General features: G+C 56.7%; 1 protein-coding gene across 5 annotated transcripts in view; it reads right to left on the bottom strand.

Moving 5' to 3' along the window:
• Positions 1–21,869, bottom strand: part of WIZ (WIZ zinc finger) — a 54,547-nt gene extending 32,678 nt beyond the window's left edge. For 3 of the 5 annotated variants that reach the window (XM_075445970.1, XM_075445972.1, XM_075445971.1), the window contains exon 1: positions 21,420–21,869. In XM_075445970.1, coding sequence (XP_075302085.1) covers positions 21,420–21,789 — 370 coding nt within the window. In that variant the 5' untranslated portion in view covers positions 21,790–21,869. Of the gene's footprint in view, positions 1–52; positions 77–4,314; positions 4,379–21,419 lie in introns of those variants that run through there. The other 2 variants (XM_075445973.1, XM_075445975.1) reach the window with 2 other exon arrangements.
• Positions 21,870–22,201: the final 332 nt, after the last annotated feature.

Genomic DNA, 22,201 nt, shown 5'->3' with positions numbered 1-22,201 from the left:
TTTTAATTGCACCGGTGCTGCCTTCCATCAAATTATTCACCCATCAACTCACCAAGGCCACACTGAGCTACATGAATCCCAGGACGAGCCAAGACGTCCGTACGTGGTCCCTCCAGCTCCTCGAGCTGCTTGGCAATGCTGGAGATGACCCAGAAGCGGAGGCAGGACACAGGCAGGGTACAGGCAGCAAGGATCTAGACCAGCTCCAAAACCACAGCAAATGGTCCCATCTGTCCTAGGCCGGCACCGTGCGTCCCAGTCATCCCTTGCGCTGACTCAGCTCTTTTTTTTTTTTTTTTTTTTAGCCATTTCAGTGGAGAAGTACAGGAAAAGATGGGATTGGGCTCAAAACCAGGGACTGCGGATATCTCCAGGGAGGGACAGAGCCAGCTGCCAGAGGAACGGGTCAGAGCTGCTCTTCTCCATGACTGGACGCTTACCTCAACACGGTGACTCACGCAGGATCCCTCGACCGAGAGAGGCTGGGTGAAAGACATCCAAAAGGCATTTAGGAGACCAGGAATCTGCATGATTCCCATCCTTCTGTCTCCTCCTTGGGGTCATTGTGTACGTGGGGACGGAGGGCGGCCCCCCAGAGACACCATGGGACCTGCATCCTTGGAGATGTCCCAAGCTGGACAACCTGCTCTGGCTTTGGCAGCAGCTCTCCAACCCAAATCTCCCTCTCTCGCTGAAAAGACGTTGAGGCTAAGTAAGAAACACCCTCACCATTTTGTCCCCAGCTTCACAAAGGCTTCGCGCTTTCTGCTCTCTGCCTGGTCCCAGAATTCGTCTGGGCACGAACAACCAAACCACCCCCCAACAACTGAACTTCAAGGGGTAGCAGCCTTTGGTGGGGACTCAGAGACCTCCCAAAGCCTTGCTCAGGCTGAGGATAAAGTGATTGTGGTGCAGAACGACCCAAAACCCTCCTGCCTTTCACTTCAGCAAGTCCTTGGCCCGTGCCTGATTTGGGGAGCAAGCAAAACTAATCAAATCCCATGTCCATCCCCTCAGTGACTGCCCCAGCTGGGGCTTGGGAAGCCCCATGGGCATGGGAGCATCATCTGAAATAGCAGCATGGGAAGGGGCTGGAGGGGCAGGTCTGGATGATGGATGGGTCAGGGACCGGCTCTCCTTGCTGCCCCACGGCAAACCCAAGGCTATGGGGAGACATTTGCACAACCTAGAGGACAGGTACAATGTCCTGGTCCCACCAAGTCCAGAAAGGTCTTGGCAAGAGAAACCACACCACCAGGAACTCCAGAGCAGGAGACAAGGACCTCCAGGCCCTACCAAAACCAGCAACGCTCCAATATCAGCATTACTAGAAAATTTTAAACAGCCACGAGCCACGGAGCAAGGACGAACACACAGACGTTTCCCACAGGAGAAGACCGGGGAGGCCACATCGGCTCCGAGCCAAAGCCACCCAGCGTTCCCCATCCACCACCAACACCTGGTGATGACTACAGGTCTCAATGGGCACAAGGAAACCTTGAAGCAACCAGCGAGCGCCCGTCCTTCCCGACAAACGGGCTCTGGGGGAAGCACCGGTCTCCCCTTCAGCTTCCACCTCCCCTAAAATCGAGCCCGGGGGTTTCCACCCCGCTTCACACAGGAGGGGGAAACCACATCCCCGTGCGGAATTGATCCCATCTACTGGGTCCCCTGTTTGGCTTCCAGAGGAAAAATAGGATTTGTTTTCACCCTGCCTGGACACCGCAGACCCCAAAACCCCACGTGAGACCATGGGCGCATGGCCCCGCGTCCTACCATGCGCTCGGCGACGAGCGGGTCCCTCTCGCCTCCACTGCTGGCAGCAGTCCGGGGTTATCCTGTCCCTGCTACCGCAACCGGTTCTCCCTCGAGCAGTTAGAAAGGCAACGCCCGCTCAGGAAGTGGTCTCTGCAGCAGACGGAGGTGGGGAACGGCACCACTGCAAGGGGAGGGCGCTGGATGTGCTGACTCAGCACCCCAGTGAGTTCTGGCTCGTCTTGGCAACCCAGCCACCCTGAGCAAGGCACGCGAGGCTCCTCCCGGGCCCCTTTCCGGCATGCCACTTGGGAATCGGGGTGAGCGACGCACCGCGAGCCTGGAAAAACACCGCATGGCTGCAACCTCGAGTTGCGTCAGGGAGGATTAGATTGGATATTAGGAAAAGTGTCTTTACTGGAAGAGTTGTGAAGAATTAGAACTGGCTGCGCAGGGAAATGGCGGAGTCACCAGTCCTAGAGGTGTTCAAAAAACGCGTAGATGTGGCACCTCAGGCCATGGTTTAGCGGGTATGGTGGTGTTGGGTTGACGGTTGGACTTGATGACTTCAGAGGTCTTTTCCAACCTTAATGATTCTATGGTTCCATGTTTCTATGAACCCCACCAGCCCCCATTTTCCACATGGGGTTTCCCCAGTGCCACCAGCCCTGGTTATCCTTTGCTTGCTTCTCACTCTGCAAGATCTCCCTGCCACCACTGTCATGCCCAAGCTTAACTCTTCCACTCGAAACATGGACCCGGCACCCTGGCTGTCTCTTGGCTCGACTGCACCCAGGCACGCTCCTCTCCAGCAGCTCGGGAGTTCGTTCTTACCGGTCCGAACAGATCGATGCATGTCACATCCATTCTAAAACCTGCTCAAACCTCTCTGGATGGGACCTCTGCGTTATCGAGCGAGCCCTGGGTCCCTGGCAGACATTTCATGGGATGCAATGACTTCACTGTGTGCTTGGCAGCCGTTTCTCGCTCCTCTGATACAAAACTCGGAGATTTGGCACCGATTTGGCACCAACCAGCCAATTACACTCAAGTCAAGAACTTCTCTCCCAGCATTGATCACTGGTAAGAGCAACCACCCTCCTCGGGTTCCTCACGCACAACCTCATCATCCTCCAAGAGATCCTCGTGCTTTGGTTCAGGGGAAATAAAGAATCACCCAAGAGATCCTCGTGTCTGGCTCAGAAATAAAGAATCGCCCATCCACCTCCGCTGGCGATTCTCAAGACAGCACCCAAGTTTTCACACCGAGAGGGCAGGGGTCCCACAGGGACAGCTGGGTTTCAGCAAACTGGTTACACTGGAGAAAAAAAAAAAAAAACAACAACAAAAAAACCCAAAAAAAACCTAAACTAAACTAAGCCAGTGCCTGTTGGCTCATGCACATGGGCTCGCGTTCAAGCTGCCCAAGTCAGCAGAGCTCAGGAAGCCTTGCGCTTCTGGAAGACGGAGCTGTAGGAAGTATGACACATCTCGAGATGTTGGCTCTGCTCCCCGGGATGTTTATGGTCAGCAAGAGCTTGCCACGATTTCACAGACTTCGCATAAACATCTGGATGAAGGACTCTACCGAGGCTTAACTGGAGACGCTGTCCCAGTGCGGGGCCGGCAAGTGCCGCGTCACACCCGGGCCGGAACAGCGGGTCCTTGACTTAGATGAGTGGGAGAGCCGGCAGCTTCAGGCACCCGTCCTACCACGAGCACCGGCACATCTCCATCAGAGAGCAGAGCGGCACAGGGCAACTCGCTCGCCCACCAAGGCCGTTCCGCCGAGGATCTCGTCTCACTGTTGAGCTCTGACTGAGAAGGAAAGAGACAAAGCCAAGGACAAGGTGCCTCATCTCACTGGTCACCAAGGGCTGGAGAAGTCCCACCGGGGTGGAAAGGAGATGTTAAGTGTCTAGATAGGAGCCACACTGAAGCCTCAACTGCTTCCCTTCGGCTGTCCCAGGACAGCGCAGCCCCTCCAGCCCTCATAGGACTTGCCAAGGCCACCCAGGGGTGGCCAGAAGAAGACGTTAAATGTTTATCTCCCAAACCTCGACCATCTGGGCACTGTCATCTTCCCAGAAACAGCTGCACAGCAACACACGGTTTCTTTTCCAAGAAAGAGGCCAACCTGCAGGTCCGCGAGCCAAAGAGCGGAGCCAGGAGAGGACGAGTCGTCTGCCCAGAGGAAGGGCCGCACCCTTCCATGACCGACGGAGCCGGAACACATCCCTGCAGCAGCCCAGGGACCTCAGGGGGAGTCTCCACCATGGTTTTGGCCACCACAACCCAACGGCGAGGGCTTGTGAGGGCTCTGTAGACCAAGCAGGAGCAACCTACTCAAGGTAGAGCAGGAGAAGCATCTCAGCAGTATAAAACCCAGCAGGACCCATGAACGCAGAGAAAGATCTACAGAAGATCATGAAGACTACTGGGAAAAAAATACTCAAAACACATCTACGGGGGCAAAGACTCAACTGAGAAGGAAGCATGGAGGGGTGGCACTAACGAGTCTCCTGGAGAGCCCGAGCAGCCGCCGGTGATGTCCCATACCTGCTGCTGACCCCAAAGGGTGCATGAGAAAGGTCCTTGATGTGGAAGAGAGCCAGGCAGCAGCACCCCGAGGGAAAAGGATGGGGATATTGTGCCGAAAAAGCCAAGAGTAATCCCAGGAATCAGAAGAGGAGATCGACTGCGATGGGATGGGAAGCTCGTTAGCTGGATGACGGACGACCTGCTGCACTCGGTGATCATATGGGAGCTGTGAGTCACCAACGGTGTGGTTGGGGGAGGGAAAAAAAAAAAAAAGAAAAAAACCCAACCCCACACCAAAAAACAGAAGAAAAAAAAATATCTAGCTGTGGTTTGCAACCTGCAGCTCATGGATGACTTCGGAAGGCAGTGGAGAAAAGCCAGCCCGTTGTCAGCGGCTTGAACTCGCTCCACAGGCATCCGCTCCCCGCTGGAAAACCTCCGGCAAACCTAACGAGGCGGAAAAAAACCCCCTGTTTCTCTCCGAAACGTCGCACACGACGGGTCGAGGAGCCCGCGCTGAGACCCCGCGAGGGTCAGCGTCTGAGCGAGATTAACCGAAACCGAAACAGGCGCGAGAAAGGGCTACCACGGGGAAAGCCAGCTCTTCTGCTGCGCGCGGCCGAACGGCGTGGCTTGTTTAGCTTGGCACGGCCAGGAGGGAACCCGACACTTTCCCAGCGAGGAGCTTTGCTCTTATTTCCAGCCTCCCCGCGCTCCTCGGCCAGAGGACACGAGTTGTGCTTGGGTTTTCTCAGCTCACGGGGTATTTGCAGAGTGGGGGGCGGGGGGGGATGCGGAGCCCTGATCCATCCGAAAAGCTCCAGGCGTAGCAAGGTGAAGCTTTAGGCTGCTCTTCCTCCAAGAGGAAGGCAAAAGCGGGTGGTACGAGCCCGATCGCCGGGCTCGAGGGCTTGCTCCCAGGCTGCAGAGCCATGCAGACATCCCATGTTACTCCCAGCGTTTGAGGTTTCCACAATTTTGGGTTCCGGTTGTATTTCCGAGGCTCCCATGGAGCTGGGATGCGACCGTGGAGCAAGGACGGACGTTCAGCACCCCAAAGGTCCTAAGGCCTGCATCAGGTCGTGAGGACGATGCTGCTCCCTCCTCCACCACGCCTGGGCCACGCTGCATCACTCGCGCCAAAGGCGCTCGGCCCGCAGCGCCTTTTGGGACACCGCCAACCCCGTTTGGTCCCGGGACAGCAATCCCAAACCCCAAACTTCCCACTTTGACCCCCAAAAAAACCTCGGTGAAACATTCGAGTGCTTCAGAAAACAGCGCTGAGGTCTTGAGACGCGACGCCAGCTCCCAAACGCTGATTGCTCTCCCGCGCCTGCTGCTTGCTGCGGCCAGGGAAGGCGTTTGCTCTGCCTCCATCCTCTAAAAAGACTTTTCCACCCCTCTAAAAGACATCTTTTTCGCAAGCTCTCCTTCACCTCCCCTCGCACAGCCTCGAGCGCGCTGGCACGCCACCAAACCACCTCCTGAACTCTTCCCAAGCGAGCCGACGGACTGGGCACGGATGGTCCCTAAAACCTGGCCGCTCCTTCGCCGCTTAAAACCCTTCGGGGCTCCCCAGCCGTGCCCTCGGATCCGGCGGGATGGGGATGGCCCTGAGCATCACGGTCCCTCTCCGAGGGAGGGTCCTGCATCCAGGACCTGCACCGGGTTTTACAGCTGCGGCAGAAACCTCTCTCCGCAAACCAGGGTGCGAATACCTGTTTCACTGGGTCTTTTCTACCCGAGGCGTTTCCAGTTCTGCATTTCCCCCATTACCAAACCTTTTAAAAACAAAGGCAAGCGAGGAAGGGCCCTGCCCGAGGGTGCCAGCCCTCCATTCAAGGCTGAGAGCCCAAATCGAGCCTTTTCAGAGGCGATTCCAAGCCCACCCTTGAAAACCTTTCTTTTCTTTTTTAATTTCCCTTAAAGAGTTATCAGGCCCCCAAGCAAACTCGTCCTCTAGATCCTCCTCTGCTCCATCCAGCTTTAAGCAAGATTTATGTGACAGGCGGCAGAAAACTTTCCTCGTCAGCAGAGGACGCATCCAGCCTCTAATGAAAGAACGGTTTCTATCCAAGCTGCTTGAAAGCCATCCAGACTCTGTCGCAAGCTCATCTTGTTTGGATCCATCTCTTATTAAATTTCCAGCAGATCTCGGCTGCTCCCATAAAAGTGGCAGTGTTTTTACCGGCGATGAATGCGGGCGATTCACATCGCCGTCCCCTTTTCGCTCCGGGTCCCTCCAGCTCCACGTTTTTCACCCCCCACCCCCGTCAACTTTTTCCCCGCCATCTGCCTGCAGGTTTTGGCTTCATCGTCGTTAAAACAGGGTTTTAAACACCTAAAAAGCAGCGGCGGGGGAGCCCTGGGAAGCCACGAGACGCAGCTCTGTTTTACTGGCAACGATCAGCAGGCGAGAAGATCCCCAAAGGCGGTTTTGGATGCTCTAAGGCCACGGAGAAGACTCCTGAGGGAGCTTCTTCGCGCTGTTTGTTGCTGCCAGCCTGTAACGACCTGTCCTCTCCAATTACCGCAACCGCCCCGTCCGCCGCAAAGACCTGGGAACGCTCATTAATCGCGCCGGCGGATGTGCCGGAGCGCTCCGGCGAGCACGCGGCCTCCATGGGCGAGCCTCGCCAAGCGCGGATGCTTCCCCGAACCGAGCCAAGAGGTTGGATTCGGTCCTCGGCACGAGCTCTCGAGGCCATCTCGGCACGGCGTCGGTGCCAAGCGCCGGCGTCACGGAGAATCGCTGGATGGCTTCGCCTTGGCACCATCTCACCCCCTCCCTTCCCGCGTCGGGGCTGGCAGGAATGCGCCAGGCTCCGGTGATGAGGAGATGGAGCCCAAAACGCTGCCGAGATCCTTCCTCCACTCACCCATCCTACACTGGGAAGGGTTGGGGGGGCCCTAAACCCCCAAGGGTGGAACAGCAGGACTCCGGCCCCAAGACGAGCAAGAAGAAACCGGCCACCAGCAACGCTTGGTGGAAAATAGAGATAAATTGAGAATATTTGCAGCCCTTACCCAGAGCTTAGAGTTACGGCCATGCTTGGACATCTCTGCGGGGACTATCTGGTCCAAACTGGGGAGAAACACTTTCCCCAGCTCCTCCATCCTTAAACCAATCCTTTTTTCTACATCTGGGAGTCTTTAATGACCCAGCCCCACAAGTCTCTTCCCACAGACACACACGTTTTTGGTACACAGCAAGTAAGGGCAGGGTTTTGACCGCATGGACAGCCCAAAACTACAGGAACACGCCAGATAACCTGGTTACCAGGAGGACAAACCAGACACGGTGCCACCAGGGAGGAAGGGAAGCAGCTGCTCAGCTCCCCGTTGCACTCCATAGCCCAACCCAAACGAGCGAAGTACCACCGGTTCTCCTACAACAAGTACACCGTGCTTCTGTGGGAAGAACTTCACGTCTCAAAACCAGCTAGTTTCCCCCAAAACCGCAGAGTGACGGCTTGGGTTGAAATCAGTGTCCCGATGACACAAGGACATAGAATCTCCAGGGTTGGAAGAGACCCACGAGGATCATCCAGCCCAACTCCTGACTCCACAAAGGGCAACCTAAAAGTTAAACTCTGTATCTAAGGGCATTCTCCAAATGCTTCTTCAACACCAACGGGCTTGGGGGCCGTGACCTCACCCCTGGAGAGCTCGTTCCAGTGGCTGATCTCCCTCTCCATGAAGAACTCTTCCCTAAAGGCCAATCTGAACTTCCCCTGATGCAACTTTCAGCAGCTCCCACATGTCCTATCACCCAAGAGAAGAGATCAGCACCTCCCTCGTGGTGGAGAACGGAGCGGAAGTTGTAGACGTCAATGAAGCCACCCCTCAGGCTCCTTGTGGTGGGTTGAACCTGGCTGGTCACCATAAGGAACAGGGGTTGCGGTCAGTTTGTCACAGGTTGTCTCTGCCACTCCTTCCTCCTCACGCTCTTCCCCTGCTCCAGCGTGAGGTCCCACCCACGGGAGACAGTTCTCCACGAACTTCTCCAACACAGGTCCTTCCCACGGGCTGCAGTTCTTCACGAACTGCTCCAGCGTGGGTCCCTTCCATAAGGTCAAAAGTCCTGCCAGCAAACCCACTCCAGCATGGGCTCCTCTCTCCACGAGGCCACATGTCCTGCTCCTCACAAACCCTCTACTCCCCTGACCATTGCTGTTGCTCTCCTTTGGACACGTTCTAACAGTTTTATGTCCTTCTTGGATTGTGGAGCCCCAATGTGCCCACAGCACTCAAGGTGAGGCCCACCAAGACGTGGGACCATCACACCTTTCAACTGGTTCGCTATACTGGGCCTAACGCACCCCAGGATACTGGTGGCCCTTTTGGGCACATCGTTGACTCCCATTGAGCTTCCCATCAACCAAAAACCATCAGAGCCCTCTCTGCAGGGCTGCACTCCAGCCTCTTGGCCCCAAATCTATACGTGAATCCCAGATGACCCCATCCCACATGCAGAATCTGGCATTGTTGAGTGTCATACAGCTGGTGATTACCCAGCACCTCGATCTATCAAGGTCTCTCCATGAGGCCTCTCTACCCTCGAGGGCATCAACAGCTCTTCCAAAATTTAGTATTGTCGGCAAACTTACTGAGTGTGCACTCGACTCCTGTCTCTAGGTCATCGATAAAAACCTTGAAAAGAGGAAAAACCCCTGGAGAACACCACTAATGACTGGCCACCAGCCAGATGTTGCCCCACTGCCTACAACTCTTTGAGCCCGACCCTTTGGCCAACTGCTCAACCAATGTGCTGTATCTACGTCTAGCTGTATGCTAGGAGGACACCGGGAGAAATAGTATCAAAAGCTTTGCTAAAATCCCCAGAAGCCCCATCCACTGCCTCCCCTTCATCCACAAGGCCAGAAACCTTGTCACAAAAGGACATTCAGCTAGGAAGACATGACTTTCCCTTCACGGACCCACGTCGGCTTTGACCGATGACCGCATCGTCTTCTGAGGGTTTTTCAGTAACTCCCAGAATAACCTTCTCCATAATTTACCAGGCACCGAAGCGAGACCGACAAGTCTATAATTACCAGGGTCATCTTTTTACCCTTCTTGGAAACTGGAACAACATTTGCTAGCTTCCAGTTGACTGGGACCTCTCCAGAGTCCCAAGACCCTCGATAGACAACAGAAAGGTCTCACAACAACATCAGCCAACTCTCCCAGTACCCTGGGATCAATCCCACCGGGACTGGTAGATTTACGTGCCTCCAGCTGTCGCAGCAAATCCCATGCAAGTTCAAAGTCAACTGGGAGATTATCACTCCCCCACTTGTGGCTCTCCATCCCAACTCCTGGGGTCCCAGGGCCCATCACTGGTGTTAAAGACATGAGTGAAGAAGGCGTGAAATGCCTCTGCTTTGTCTCCATCCCTATTTATGAGGTGACCTACATCACCAAGTAATGGACCAATGCTTTCTTTAGTCCTCCTTTTGGTGTTAATACACTTAAAAAAACCTCCTTTTTTTTGTTATCCCCTCCCAGTAACGGCCAGACAAAAGGCATAGAGCAAACACGAGTTTCATTTTCTCAGCAGCAGCAAACTCCAGCGAAGGATTAACGTGGCCTCGTGCCGAAGCATTAGCTCATCTCTGCTGGGGTTGGGAGAAGGTTACGGTATCTCCAACCCCAGCTTGACCCAGCAGCAGTTTGCTCTTACAGAAGGGGTCCTTGTCACAGCCACTCAGCCCTTACATGCTCCTGAATAGCTTTTATCCCCCCTGATAGCGAGAAAAAAAATTAGATTTAGGCCATTTGCTGAGGTTTTCCGGACATTGGGCAACCTGGATGGAGCGGGAGAGCATCCTAGGCTGCAGAACAGAAGAAAGCCACCTCCAAAAACCCAACACTGCAGCCGCAACACATTTACACCCCGCTTGGCCCAACCAAGAACTTGGCTTTACACAGCCAGAAAACAAGCTTGCAACGGGGACAGCACCCCTGCTGCCCAGAAACGCCCAGCGGAGAAGGAGGATGGGGCCATGTCCTACTTTGCAAGGCAGCAGGAGAATCCACGGCTGTGCCCGGTGTTGCCCCCGGCTTATTTTTAAACCGTGGCCTGGTTAGCACGAGCGACGGCACAGGAGAGAGAGGCGGCTCGGGGGGGTGCTGGATTTGGAAGGTTATTTATAGACGCCGAAAGACGGGCACGGCAGGTGCTCCATGACTTGGACAACCGCTACCGAGCGCGGGTGTGAAACCTTCTCCCAGCACACCGAGGAGGACCACCAGGCACCAGGCAAGACCCCTCCTCACCGCAGACCTTGCCCATTCAGGGGCCACCGTTTTGGGGTTACCAAAAGGCAAGAAAACGCCTTTGCCAACGCTCACCCCGTTCTCTTGGTGGCACGTTTGAGGACCACATCATGACCCACTTCCCCGCCCCATAGGGACATTGCCATGCTCGCAAGCAACCACCCAACCCAGCCCTCGTGCCGCCATCGAAATCCTAATTTTGGTGCTTACCCACGGCGTGGGTGGATAGCTACAAACCCCAAAAGTCTTCGGGAAGAGATTCACGGCCGAGAGCTTGGCTGCTCCGGAGTTAGAGGAGACGTAGCGTGGGGTTTTTTCCATGCAATTTTAGGGTTTCCAACTGCACTCCACGTCCCAGCTCCAGCTAAGCCCTGCCTGTTGTCTTGGACTCAAGTATTCAATTATTTATTTGCTAGGCAACAACGTGACATCTTTCCTGGCACCGGTCGCAGGCTAAGAGGCTGACGAAGCGGTAATTAGTGAGGAAGGTTACTGGGACTGCGAGCTCAACCTCTCGGTTAAGAGAGGTTGAAAGCCAACAGCTTAAACTCAGCCCAACACCAACGAGGAAGGAAACGATGTTGGAAAACGGACCCAATTTCAGGGGCAGCCCCTTGCCCATGCGAGAAACCTCAGAAAAGGCCACTGGATGTAGGCACCGGCGACCGTCCTGAAGAGTTACGGCAAGATTAGCAAGAGCTGCACCTCCTTTAGGTGTCTGGTCTCATGACTCGCTTATCTTTTCTGGATAGAGTTCAAAGGCGGGCCATAAAAAAAAGAATTTGGCCCAGCGGTTGGCAAACACAACTTGAGACAGGCTACACGTGAGCTGCTCCACTCCAGGAAAAGGTTTAGAGGCACCTGGAGCTCTCTGCTCAACCCAAGCTCAATCCAAAGCATGATTTCCTACGCCGGAGGCACGTCACATGGGGACCCAACTTGGAAGAACGACACGTTTTCCCCCCCAAAACACCTCTAAAACTCATTCTGCCACTTCATAATTAAACCTGGGACAGTGCCATGAGGTCTCCTCACCCCACCACAGCCCAAATCTAGGACAAACCTTGGCATCGCAAGGGCTGAGTATACTTTGGCCTCCTCAACTTGTTAATTTTATTTCCCAGGCTCTCGTAGACCAACCACTCCGGCTCTTTGCTCCTGCCTCTCATCTGCAAGTCCCTACCCCCAGGAAGGGTCATCCAGGTGCTCTTCGTATCAACAGTGACCGGGGAGAGGTGGGACAGTCAGCATCATCTCAAGACCCTCACACACATCCTCTGTGACCAAGAATTTAAGACTTGGTTAAGGAAGAGTTTAAGGGTTGGGCTTGTAAACCACATGAACATCTCCCAGCAGACTCCAGTTTCTTGGGGTTTTTTGGTGTCTCCCTGTGCAACCACCGGTCGAGGCCACCCAGACCAAGATGGCCTCAACCAACAGTTGAGCAACAGCAGAAATTGCTCTTCAGAAAGCGCCGTTTAAGAGACCAACGCTCCCTTCGTGCAAGCCCCGAACGTGGCTTCCCTTCTCCGTCTCTTCGCTCGTAGCTGTTGGCAGCCGACGCGAAACAAGCCTGACACCGCTGACCTGCTCAGGGACAGGAGGACACCGCCAAGAGCAAAGCGAGAGATCATCCTTCAGCTACAGTGAAATGACATTAAACCGTTATTTTGTGCAATTTCCGGCTACGAGTTCTCCATCTCGGGCATGTGCAGGATCGTTTACCTTCTTTGGAGGCCAGCGGTGAACCACAGCCACCAAACGCCACCGCTTCAGCACTTCTCCAGTCAGCCCATGTCCCTACAGGGTTGATTTGTGCTCCATCCAATGTCCCTATCACATGCTCCCAGTGTTACAAATCACACGTCCTAAAATCATCTCCCTTTCTCCAGCCACTCCCAGTAAGGCGCTGGGTGGGTGCCTCTCCAGGTGCAAACGCTTTTCAATATTTTAATTTCAAATTGCAACCAGACCACACGTATCTCCTCAACGTTATCCAGGTTAACGCAACGCAAAGTCATCTTATTTATGGCCAGACTGGCCATGCTCAAAGGTACCAGCGGGATCTCCGGAGGGCAGCTGTGCTACAACGCTGCATGGCTCAAAAATAGCAATTATTGGGGTTTATTTTTCATGGTGGATCTGTTTGGATCAGCTCGGCAGCGTTCAAGTCCTGGGAGAGCTTTGCCAAGTCTTAATGGGCAGGTACGTGTCGTGGTGGGGAGCACAGCTATGCACCGGCTCCGTCCAGCACCCAACATCCCAATTCAAGGCCGTCCACCAGCTCCGTCCAGCACCCAACACCCCAACTCGGGGCCGTCCACCAGCTCCGTCCAGCACCCAATGTCCCAACTCGGGGCCATCCACCAGCTCCGTCCAGCACCCAACATCCCAATTCAAGGCCGTCCACCAGCTCCGTCCAGCACCCAACGCCCCAACTCGGGGCCGTCCACCAACTCTGTCCAGCACCCATCGTCCCAACTCGGGGCCGTCCACCAGCTCCGTCCAGCACCCAACATCCCAATTCAAGGCCGTCCACCAGCTCCGTCCAGCACCCAATGTCCCAACTCGGGGCCGTCCACCAGCTCCATCCAGCACCCAACGTCCCAGCTAGGGGCCATCCACCAGCTCCATCCCAAAGCTGACACCCCAATTTGGGGCCAGGCAAAGCAACCAGCAAACATTTGCCATTTGTAGCGATTTTTGATGCCTGCTACCCAATTTTAGCACCCACGGACTACCCAGCACATCTCCATCTCCAAGTCCTCGCTGCACAAGCCATGAAAACCCGCACGATGCAGCTTAAATCCAGCTTTTCCAGCACCCGGCTTCCGAAGGGCTCGATCCAGCAGGAGTGGAAACCTGAGCCCAGCACCCAGCCCCATGCTGTGGATTCAGCTCGGGCATCCCTGGACCCCGATGTCCATCCGCCGTCAGGATTTATAGATTTCTGCTGTCCAGCCGAGCTGCCACCGGTGCTTTTCCAGTGGCTTCTTCCTTATCTCCATTCACCCCGCGGCCGTTTGGTTATTTAAGCACCATGCAGACTTTGCTCTTCCAAGCAAAGAAAAAACACCTTTGCCCTCTTCCCTGCTCTGTCTTCCCTGCTCCCATCCCCTCCGAAAGGATACTTGGGATTTTCGGAGGAGGGAAGCGGGTTTGGAGAGTTATTCCGACTTCATCCACCACCTCCCATGCTCCCGTGGTGAGGATGAGGACGTTTTGGGGGTGAAAGCCGTTTGGGGGTGGGTGGGGAGCTGGATAATGCAGCAGCCTGGATCAGGAGCCAGCCTGACCCATGGCTATTTGTAACCGGTGCCACCAACCCCCAAATGACCCAAAATTCAGGCAATTTCATCCCGGTGAGTCCTTTGTGCCACGCAGTCCCCACGGCACCTTGCGCTCAGCCTGGCGAGCGGCTCCCATTTAGCAGGACACCCCTAGAAGAGCCCCCACGGCGTCTAACGAGCTTTGCTTTAACGATGATGAAGGTGGCAACATCTCAGAGGCCAGGACTGAGGACATCTACGAGGACACGCTCCACGAGCGTGCAAAAAGAGACACCACGGAGCTCCCGCTGTCCCTGATCCTGCTGGATTTCTCCGCAGTTTGAAAGTGCCAAGGACACAGCCCAGATCCCTCCCTCCGCACCAGCAGGAGTTTGCCAGAGTTTCAAGGGGAAACTGAGTCACAGATGGAGCCTTGTGGCACGAGATTATCCCTTTTTAAGGTATTTCAAGGTAATTTAAGCCAGCTACCACCCCAAAACCAGGCTCTTCTCAGCACCGCGGAGGGGGATGAGACCGAATGGGCAAGCATCATTATTCCCCGGCAGCAATTAAAACCCAAATTACTGCCAACCCAGCAATGGGTTGTCCCCAAACCACTCCAGGCTGGAGACACGGACGGGGACAACTTCCCAATATGGGCGGCACTGGCAACCGTCACACCCCGCGGCGTATTTCTGCCGTTCAATTACTTTCCGAGAGCGTATTCGGAAAGCAAAATTACCTACGACCTACGGGACCGGCGAGCGCCGAGCTGTCGGGACAAGCCAGCACCTTCTCCCCCGCCCGGGGTCGTTCCCTGCGTGGGCAGCGGGCGCCGAGCCCACCTCTGCCGCGGGAACGCCGTGTCCTGCCCTTTGATTCCCCCGACGGCATCGGGCGGTGATGGGCGCGGAGGCAAACACGGCTCCAAGCATCCTTCCCCGGGCTCTCGTGTGTACCTCCAGGCTCAAGTGGGCTCTTCATTTTCACTCCAGCAAGGGAGGGGGAAAAAAAAAAAATTAAGTATACATAAAATAATCAGACTGAGCGCGTGGGTGCTGGAGAGGGGAGGGGATCTCCGAGCGTTGGGATCAGCCTTTCCCGGGAGCGATCTCAACTTCGACAGCTCCTTAACGGTGCTCGGAGGCACGGATCAAACGCGGCTCTTGGCCCGCGACAGCGGTTCAGGACTGGAGGGGGAAGGGGAGAGGGGACACAGAAGATGGGATTAAAAAGAAAGAAGAAGAGGGAAGCAAGAAAAATAAAACAGGTGGAGAAACAAAAGGGACACGGAGGTGGGACAAAGGCTGAGCTTCAGCCCCCGCCACAAGCAGTCCATCTTGGGTATTGTCCTCGCTGTCAGACCTGTATAAATTAAACCCCCGGCGCTGCGAGCTCCTCCTCTACCTCCCTTTCCGCAGCATCATCTCTGCCCGAACGGGGAGGAAAAAGTCACTAAAAACTTCTTTCTCTCCGGCTTCCCGAGCAGCCACGCTGCCAAAACCTGAGCGTCCTTCGGGGAGCTCCACGGGGGTGACGGCTCCCTGAGGTGGGAAGGTTTTGGGGTGCAGGGGGGGGGTTTGCTCCTGCCAGAAACCCCCTGCCAAGAGGACGGGGCGGCGCGGGGTGCTGCACGGTGCCGAACAAGCCCGCGGGCTCCGCTTCTCCGCCAGCCCTTGCGTATCATCTCCCAAAAAAAGAAAACGACGCGGGGGATTTATTTAGTCGCCTGGATCCTAAAAAAAAAACCCCAAAACCCTGTTTCTTCTTCCCTCTCAGCGTCAGAAACGGCCTTGAACTAAAGCGAGAGTGGCTCCCCCGCGATCGCAACCAAAACAACCGTAAAAAGCTCCAAATCGGGAATACGCGGCGCTGCGGCCGGGTTTCACCGCCTGCAGCACGGGAAAGCCCTGGGGTGCCCGTCACGGGCAATTTGGGATGAAAACACTCCTTTTTCGTTCAAACACACGAGTCGTTTGTACCCGAACCTCGCGGCGCATGGCGGTTTGGGCTTTCTGGGCTGGCATTACGATGGATAAACGCTGGTCCCGCCGAGGCAGGGCCAACACCAGGGATATTAAAACATCGAAACCAAACCAAACGCCAACTCCGATGCGATCGGGAGCGGAAGAGGAGCCTGATCCTGACTCTCCGTAGCTCTGTCGGATCCCGAGCTGTCGATTCAACACGTTATAAGGCATAAAAAAGAAAATTCAGCTAAATCAAGACGTATCCGGCAGCTCCAGCGCCGCGAAGGGCAGATTTCGGGTCGATAATCCCACGCCAGGACAGCAAATGCTGTTTCCTCTCTCCTGCCTCTCTCGTATCGAATCAACGCGTGTTGGTTAATTTGGTTAATTGATGCGGCAGCTCCTGGTCGGCGGGGACGTCAGCCCGTGGCACCGGCGCGCTGCGGGGTTCTGGGGCTCTGCCATCCACAGCGCGTGGCGAGCTTGTGCCGGGGACCTCACGGCACTGCACGACGCCACGGGGACAGCAGTGACAGCCCACACTGCCCCAGCGTCCCCAGAGCATCCTGCTGTCCCCTGCTTCAGGGACCTTGGTGACACCGCACGCTGCCACAGCATCCCCAGAGCAGGATGCCCTCACACTGGGGACCTTGGTGACACCACGCGCCGCTGCACTGGGGACCTTCGTGACACCACGCGCTGCCACAGCATCCCCAGAGCAGGAAGTTCTCACACTGGGGACCTTCGTGACACCACACACTGCTGCATCGGGGACCTTGGTGACGCTGCACACCACCACGGCAATCCCCAGAGCAGGATGTCCCCAAATCGGGGACCACAGTGACACCCCACACTGCCATGGCATTGCCAAAGCAAGATGTCCCCAAATTGGGGACCTTGTGGCACTCCACACTGCCACGGCAATCCCCAGAGCAGGATGTCCCCAAATTTGGGACCTTGTGGCACCCCACACTGCCAGAGCAATCCCCAGAGCAGGACGTCCCCAAATCGGGGACCGTAGTGACACTGCCATGGCATGGCCAAAGCAAGATGTCCCCGTATTGGGGACCTCGTGACACCCCACACCACCACAGCAAATCCAAAGCAAGACGTCCCTGCATCAGGGACCTGGTGGCACCCCACACCGCCATGGCACCCCCAGAGCAGGACGTCCCCAAATCGGGGAACTCATGGCAGCGTCCCCGAGCGCGGGGAGGAGCCGGGCACCAGCCCTGCCCCACGTGCAGCCGAAAACACGACCACAACCCAGCCCAGCAGCCACCAAATCCCCCCTCCAAACCCTCCCCCCGCACATGGGACGCCTCAAAACCTCCGACCGGGTGCTCCATCGCTGGCGGGGACACGCAGCCGGGTGACCGCGGTGGGGGAACGGAGGGGACCAGCCCCCCCCACCCCCATCACCCCAAAGCCAACACGATGCTGTGAGGACGGGAAGGGAGGAAGAACCAAGCAAAACCTCGATGCATCGCCGGACTGCGACCACCCATGGCTCCAACCGCCCCGGTGATACCTGGAGGGAACCTGCCCCCGCCCGGCGCGGGTGCCGAGGAGGGAACCGCAGCCTGGAGACCTGGGTGTCCTGGGGGACAACAGGGTGACCATGAGCCAGCAGCGTGCCCTGGGTGCCAAGAAGGCCAATGGGATCCTGGGGTGCATGAGGAGGAGTGTGGGCAGCAGGTCAGGGAGGCTCTCCTCCCCCTCTGCTCTGCCCTGGGGAGGCCCCAGCTGCAGTGCTGGGTCCAGTGCTGGGCTCCCCAGTTCAAGAAAGATGAGGAGCTGCTGGAGAGAGCCCAGCGCAAGGCTGTGAGGATGAGGAGGGGACTGGAGCATCTCTGCTAGGAGGAGAGGCTGAGGGAGCTGGGCTTGTTCAGCCTGGAGAAGAGAAGGCTGAGAGGGGACCTTAGAAATGCCGGTCAGTGTCTGCAGGGGGGGGGGTCAGGAGGACGGGGCCAGGCTCTGTCCAGTGGTGCCCAGCGACAGGACAAGGGGCAACGGGCACAAACTGGGGCAGAGGAAGCTCCAGCTGAACCCGAGGAAGAACTTCTTCCCTCTGAGGGTGACGGAGCCCTGGCCCAGGCTGCCCAGAGAGGGTGTGGAGTCTCCTTCTCTGGAGATATTCCAGCCCCCCTGGACGTGGTGCTGTGCCCCCTGCTCTGGGTGACCCTGCTTGGGCAGGGGGTGGCACTGGGGGACCCCAGAGGGCCCTGCCAACCCCCACCATGCTGGGATTCTGTGAGATAAAGGCTCGGGGTGGATGGGGATGAGCCCCAAAATAGGAAGGGGGCGAAGGCTGGGACATCACCAGCTCCGTCGCAGCCGTCCACAACCACAAATCCCCCAAATTGCTTCTAAAAGAGCCCCCACGTGGCGCAGCACCCCCAAAAATAAATCCCAGTGAGCAGTGTGAAACATCCCCCCCCCAAGAGCAAAGGGGGGAGACGAGGCCACCGAAAAGCCACAAGAATGGTCCCCGTGGGACGTGGCACCCAGCCGAAAACAGGGTGACGGTTTGGGTACCACCACCGGGCTCGGGAAATCCCCAGCAGTGGCCTCTTCCTCCTCACCGGCGCGAAGCTCGGTCGGGCAGAACGGAGCAGCTGCCCGAGCCGCCACGGTGCTCGCTCCTCCTCTAACGAGCCGGCGCGTTGACGAGCCCAGCTTGCCACCTTCGCCAGCACCGGGGCGAGCGGCGACGTGGGGTTTCTTCCTCCACCTCTCCTCCCGCACCGCCATCCTTCGGACGTGCCGCCCCGTCCGCCAACGGCACCGGTTCGGTGCTCTCCAGCACGCCGCTGCTCTGGAGGAATGCTCCACGCCAAGGGCACCCCAAAACCCACCCTCGTTGCGGGCAACGTCTCTCCCGGTGATCACCTGCTGACGTCCCACAGCAGCTCGGACTTTGCCCAGCTCCGAAAACCAAGCGGCAGCCACCAAACCGCCTCTGGCTCACAGTCGGCGACGCTCGGCAGAGGCCGGGATACTTTTGCCACAATGAGGCTGTTGGAGGCATCAGAAGAACCCCAAAACCTTGAGGTTGGTGGTACCACAAGCGTCTGTGCGGGGTCTTCCCACCCCACAAGAACCTTAGACCTGCATGCCAGTCTTGGACTTCGTTTTGGGGCATTTTGGGCCATTTCACCTCATTGTTTCCAGCCGGGAAGCAGCGATGAGGGCTTGCATCTCTCTAAGTCTCCCATGAGCAGAGCCGGGTCCACCTGAAGCACCCCAGGACCCCAACTGAGCCCCACCACCCATTCAGAACCAGGTTGGACACCCAGATGGGGATGTTCTCCATCTCCTGACGCAGCCCTCGCTCCCTTCTCCTCTAAACACCATCTTTAAACACCCATGTCCATCCCCCACCCATTGACCACGGCGAAGGAACCGAGAGCTGAAAAGCTTCCCAGATGCAACGTAGTCCTTCCCCCCCCACCTCGTGGTGGGTAAATAACAGCGGGACTTGCCAAGCAGGTGGCCTGCACCGGGAGACAAGGTTTTAACTCAACTGGTGTTTGCGGAGATGGGCAAGCTCATCAGCGGGAAGCAACGTCGAAGAGCTCCACCACTATCACCGCTTCCCGATGGGGAAAAAGCCACTCACTGGCCAGTGGACAATTAATCACCAGCCGGTGGTGGGATCCATGACCACCACCCACCTCGTTTCCCAGCAAGGATGCAAGGATGGGGAAGGACAGGTGGGTTACAAACCCATGGAGGGGTTCAGGTAGGACTTGGGATGGTGGAGGCACCCAGTTGGCATTTGGCGTGGAAATGATGGAGAAGCTGAGGTGGGACGGGGTTCACCCTCCAAAGCAGGTAGGGGACAGACACTGGACAACCAAGGATCTACAGACAACTTGTAGCAACCGAGTTTCATAAACTAGGAATTAGCTGGACAGATGCGTCCAAAGAGCTACAGCCAACATCTCAATGTCCCAGTGGAAACCAGTAATGACTGGAGAGTCACTCCAGGGTCCGTACTGGGACCAATACTATTGAATATCTCCACCAACAACACGGATTGAGCACACCCTCAGAAAGTTTGTGGATGCCACCAAACTGAGTTGATACCTTGAAGGAAGGGATGTCATTGAGTAGGATCTCAACGGGCCAATGGAACTTCTTGTGGGCCAATATGAACCTCAAGAGTTTCTATGAGGCCAAACGCAAGGTCCTGCACCTGGGTGGGGCAATCCCCAGTAACACAAACTGGGGGACTGACAGCAGACCTGTGGAGAAGGGCCTGTTAGAGCAGGTCCAGAGGAGGCCACAGAGATGATCCAAGAGCTGGAGCACCTCTCCTATGAGGAAAGGCTGAGGGAGTTGAGGTTCTTCAGCCTGGAGAAGGCTCCAGGAAGACCTTCTTGGGGCCTTTCCACAGACAAAGGGGCTTCTTAGCAAGGTGGAGAGTTTTTTGACCAAGACCTGTAGGACAAGATGCAACAGTTTTAAACCTGAACACAGCAGGTTTAGATTGGACACAAGGAAGAAATGTTTTACGGCGAAGGCGGTGAGACACCGGAACCCGGTTGCCCAGAGAAGTTGTGGATGCTCCATCACTGGAAGTGGTCAAGACCAGGTTGCACGGGGATTTCAGCAACCTCATCTAGTGGAAGATGTCCCTGCCCATGGCAAGCGGATGGACTGGATAATCTTTGAAGGTCCCTTCCAACCCAACCCATTCCATGAAAACCTCCCGGCTCATCCAAGAGCCCTTGGAGGAGAGTTTCTCCAGAGTCAAGCCACGGAAGGACCCAACAGGGTCTCCCACAGGCGATGAAGATCCTCCACCCCACAACAGCACATCCCCTCCAAGAGCAGCCAGCACACGTAGAGGGTTTTCACAATGCCGAGGACATCCCAGTGTAGCTCCACACCGGCACTGGCGGCCAACCAGTCCCTGCCAGAGCTCCTCATCCCCCACCATCCTCGCGGCACGGCTTCCCCGGCACCGAGCGGTGAGGCAGAGGACAACGCCTTCGCCCTGCAAGCACGCAGCCACCCTCAGCAGAGCGTTTCCGTTCCGAGAAGAGGGGAATTCAGCGAGGCGCAGGTGGCACGGTTCTGCTCTGCTCGGTGCAACCGTGGCTTCGCCAGCAATGCCGAGAACACCTGTATCCTCCTGCCCGACGCGGCACCGATCCCACCCCAACACGCGGTGTAGCACAGTCACCTCGTACAGTGACGAGCAAGACGTCCCCACCCGGGGCCGCCTTCGGTTTAGGGTCCCAACACCGTGCCAAGAGGACATGAGGGCTCCAAAAAGCCACCGGCTTGACCCACCATTGGGTTTTGGCACAGGGATGCCAGCCTGGCATTCACACCCTCCTTCCTCCTTCCACCAAATCCGTGTCTTCCTCACCATATTGCGGTTCCCGTTTCACCACTAGACGCTGAGAGTTGTGGAAACATCTCCAACACCCAGAGAGCAAACGCCTGCCGCCAACCGCCCCGGCGCAACGATGCGACCATCAGGCGAAACAACCGAGTCCACCCGAGCATCACCGGCCACGCACAAAGCACCAGGAGATGTCCCCGTCCCCCCAAGAAGCCACCCCAGTGACGCCGGGCGGGGACTTACCGGCCACGTCGTGTGCTTCCAGGGCGACGTCGGGTTCTTGACGCGAGAGCGATGAGAAGAAGTCGGCTTCCTCTTGCAACGGGCGCAGCTCAGTGCCGGAGGGTCCCTTCCCCTCCCTGGTCACCATCACCAGATCGTCCCCGGCGTAGAAAGCGTCTTCCTTGAGCTCTGTCTCCGTTTCCACCGACGTCCCAGATAAAGCCAGGTTCTCCAGGGGTTTTTTCGCATCTTGAAGGAAAGCGGCTCTTCGCTCTTCGCCTTGGGGGCACTCAAGGGCAGGGAAAGTCTCTTTGTTTGGCTCCGGTGGCATTAACAGGGCTCTGCCTCCATCTCCTTGGCGCTCTGAGAAATTCGGGACAGCTTTCTCCATCCCTCGCCGATTGTGCTGTGTCACTCGGAAAAAACCACCGCGCCGGCACTCGGGAGGGTTGGTGGCTAGGGACCGCCGGAAAAATCTACAAGAAAGAAGAGATAAAAGAGGAAAAAATGAGAAAAGAGGTTGGAGTTTGCTGAGGCGGAGGAGAAACGGTCACGGCTTTGCCCGTGCCGGGAAAACCCAACGGTCTCGGTGCCTCGCCGTGGTCACCAAGGCTCTCGGTGTCCCGGAGCCAGGCAAGACGTCGGGTCCCATTGCTCTCCCCTTGCAAAAATCGGTGCTGCCGGTCACCAACGCAGCGCCGGGTCCTCGCCGGAGTCGAAGGACCCCCAAAAGTGCCGCTTTTCCCCGATACGAAGCTTTTTTCCCCCCTCCTTACACCACGATTCGCTGGGGGAACAGCTTG

Source organism: Opisthocomus hoazin, chromosome 35, assembly GCF_030867145.1.
Source record: "Opisthocomus hoazin isolate bOpiHoa1 chromosome 35, bOpiHoa1.hap1, whole genome shotgun sequence".
In the NCBI taxonomy this organism is placed as follows: domain Eukaryota; kingdom Metazoa; phylum Chordata; class Aves; order Opisthocomiformes; family Opisthocomidae; genus Opisthocomus; species Opisthocomus hoazin.
Note: the sequence above shows the minus strand (reverse complement) of the source record. Positions and strands in the feature narration are given on the sequence as shown.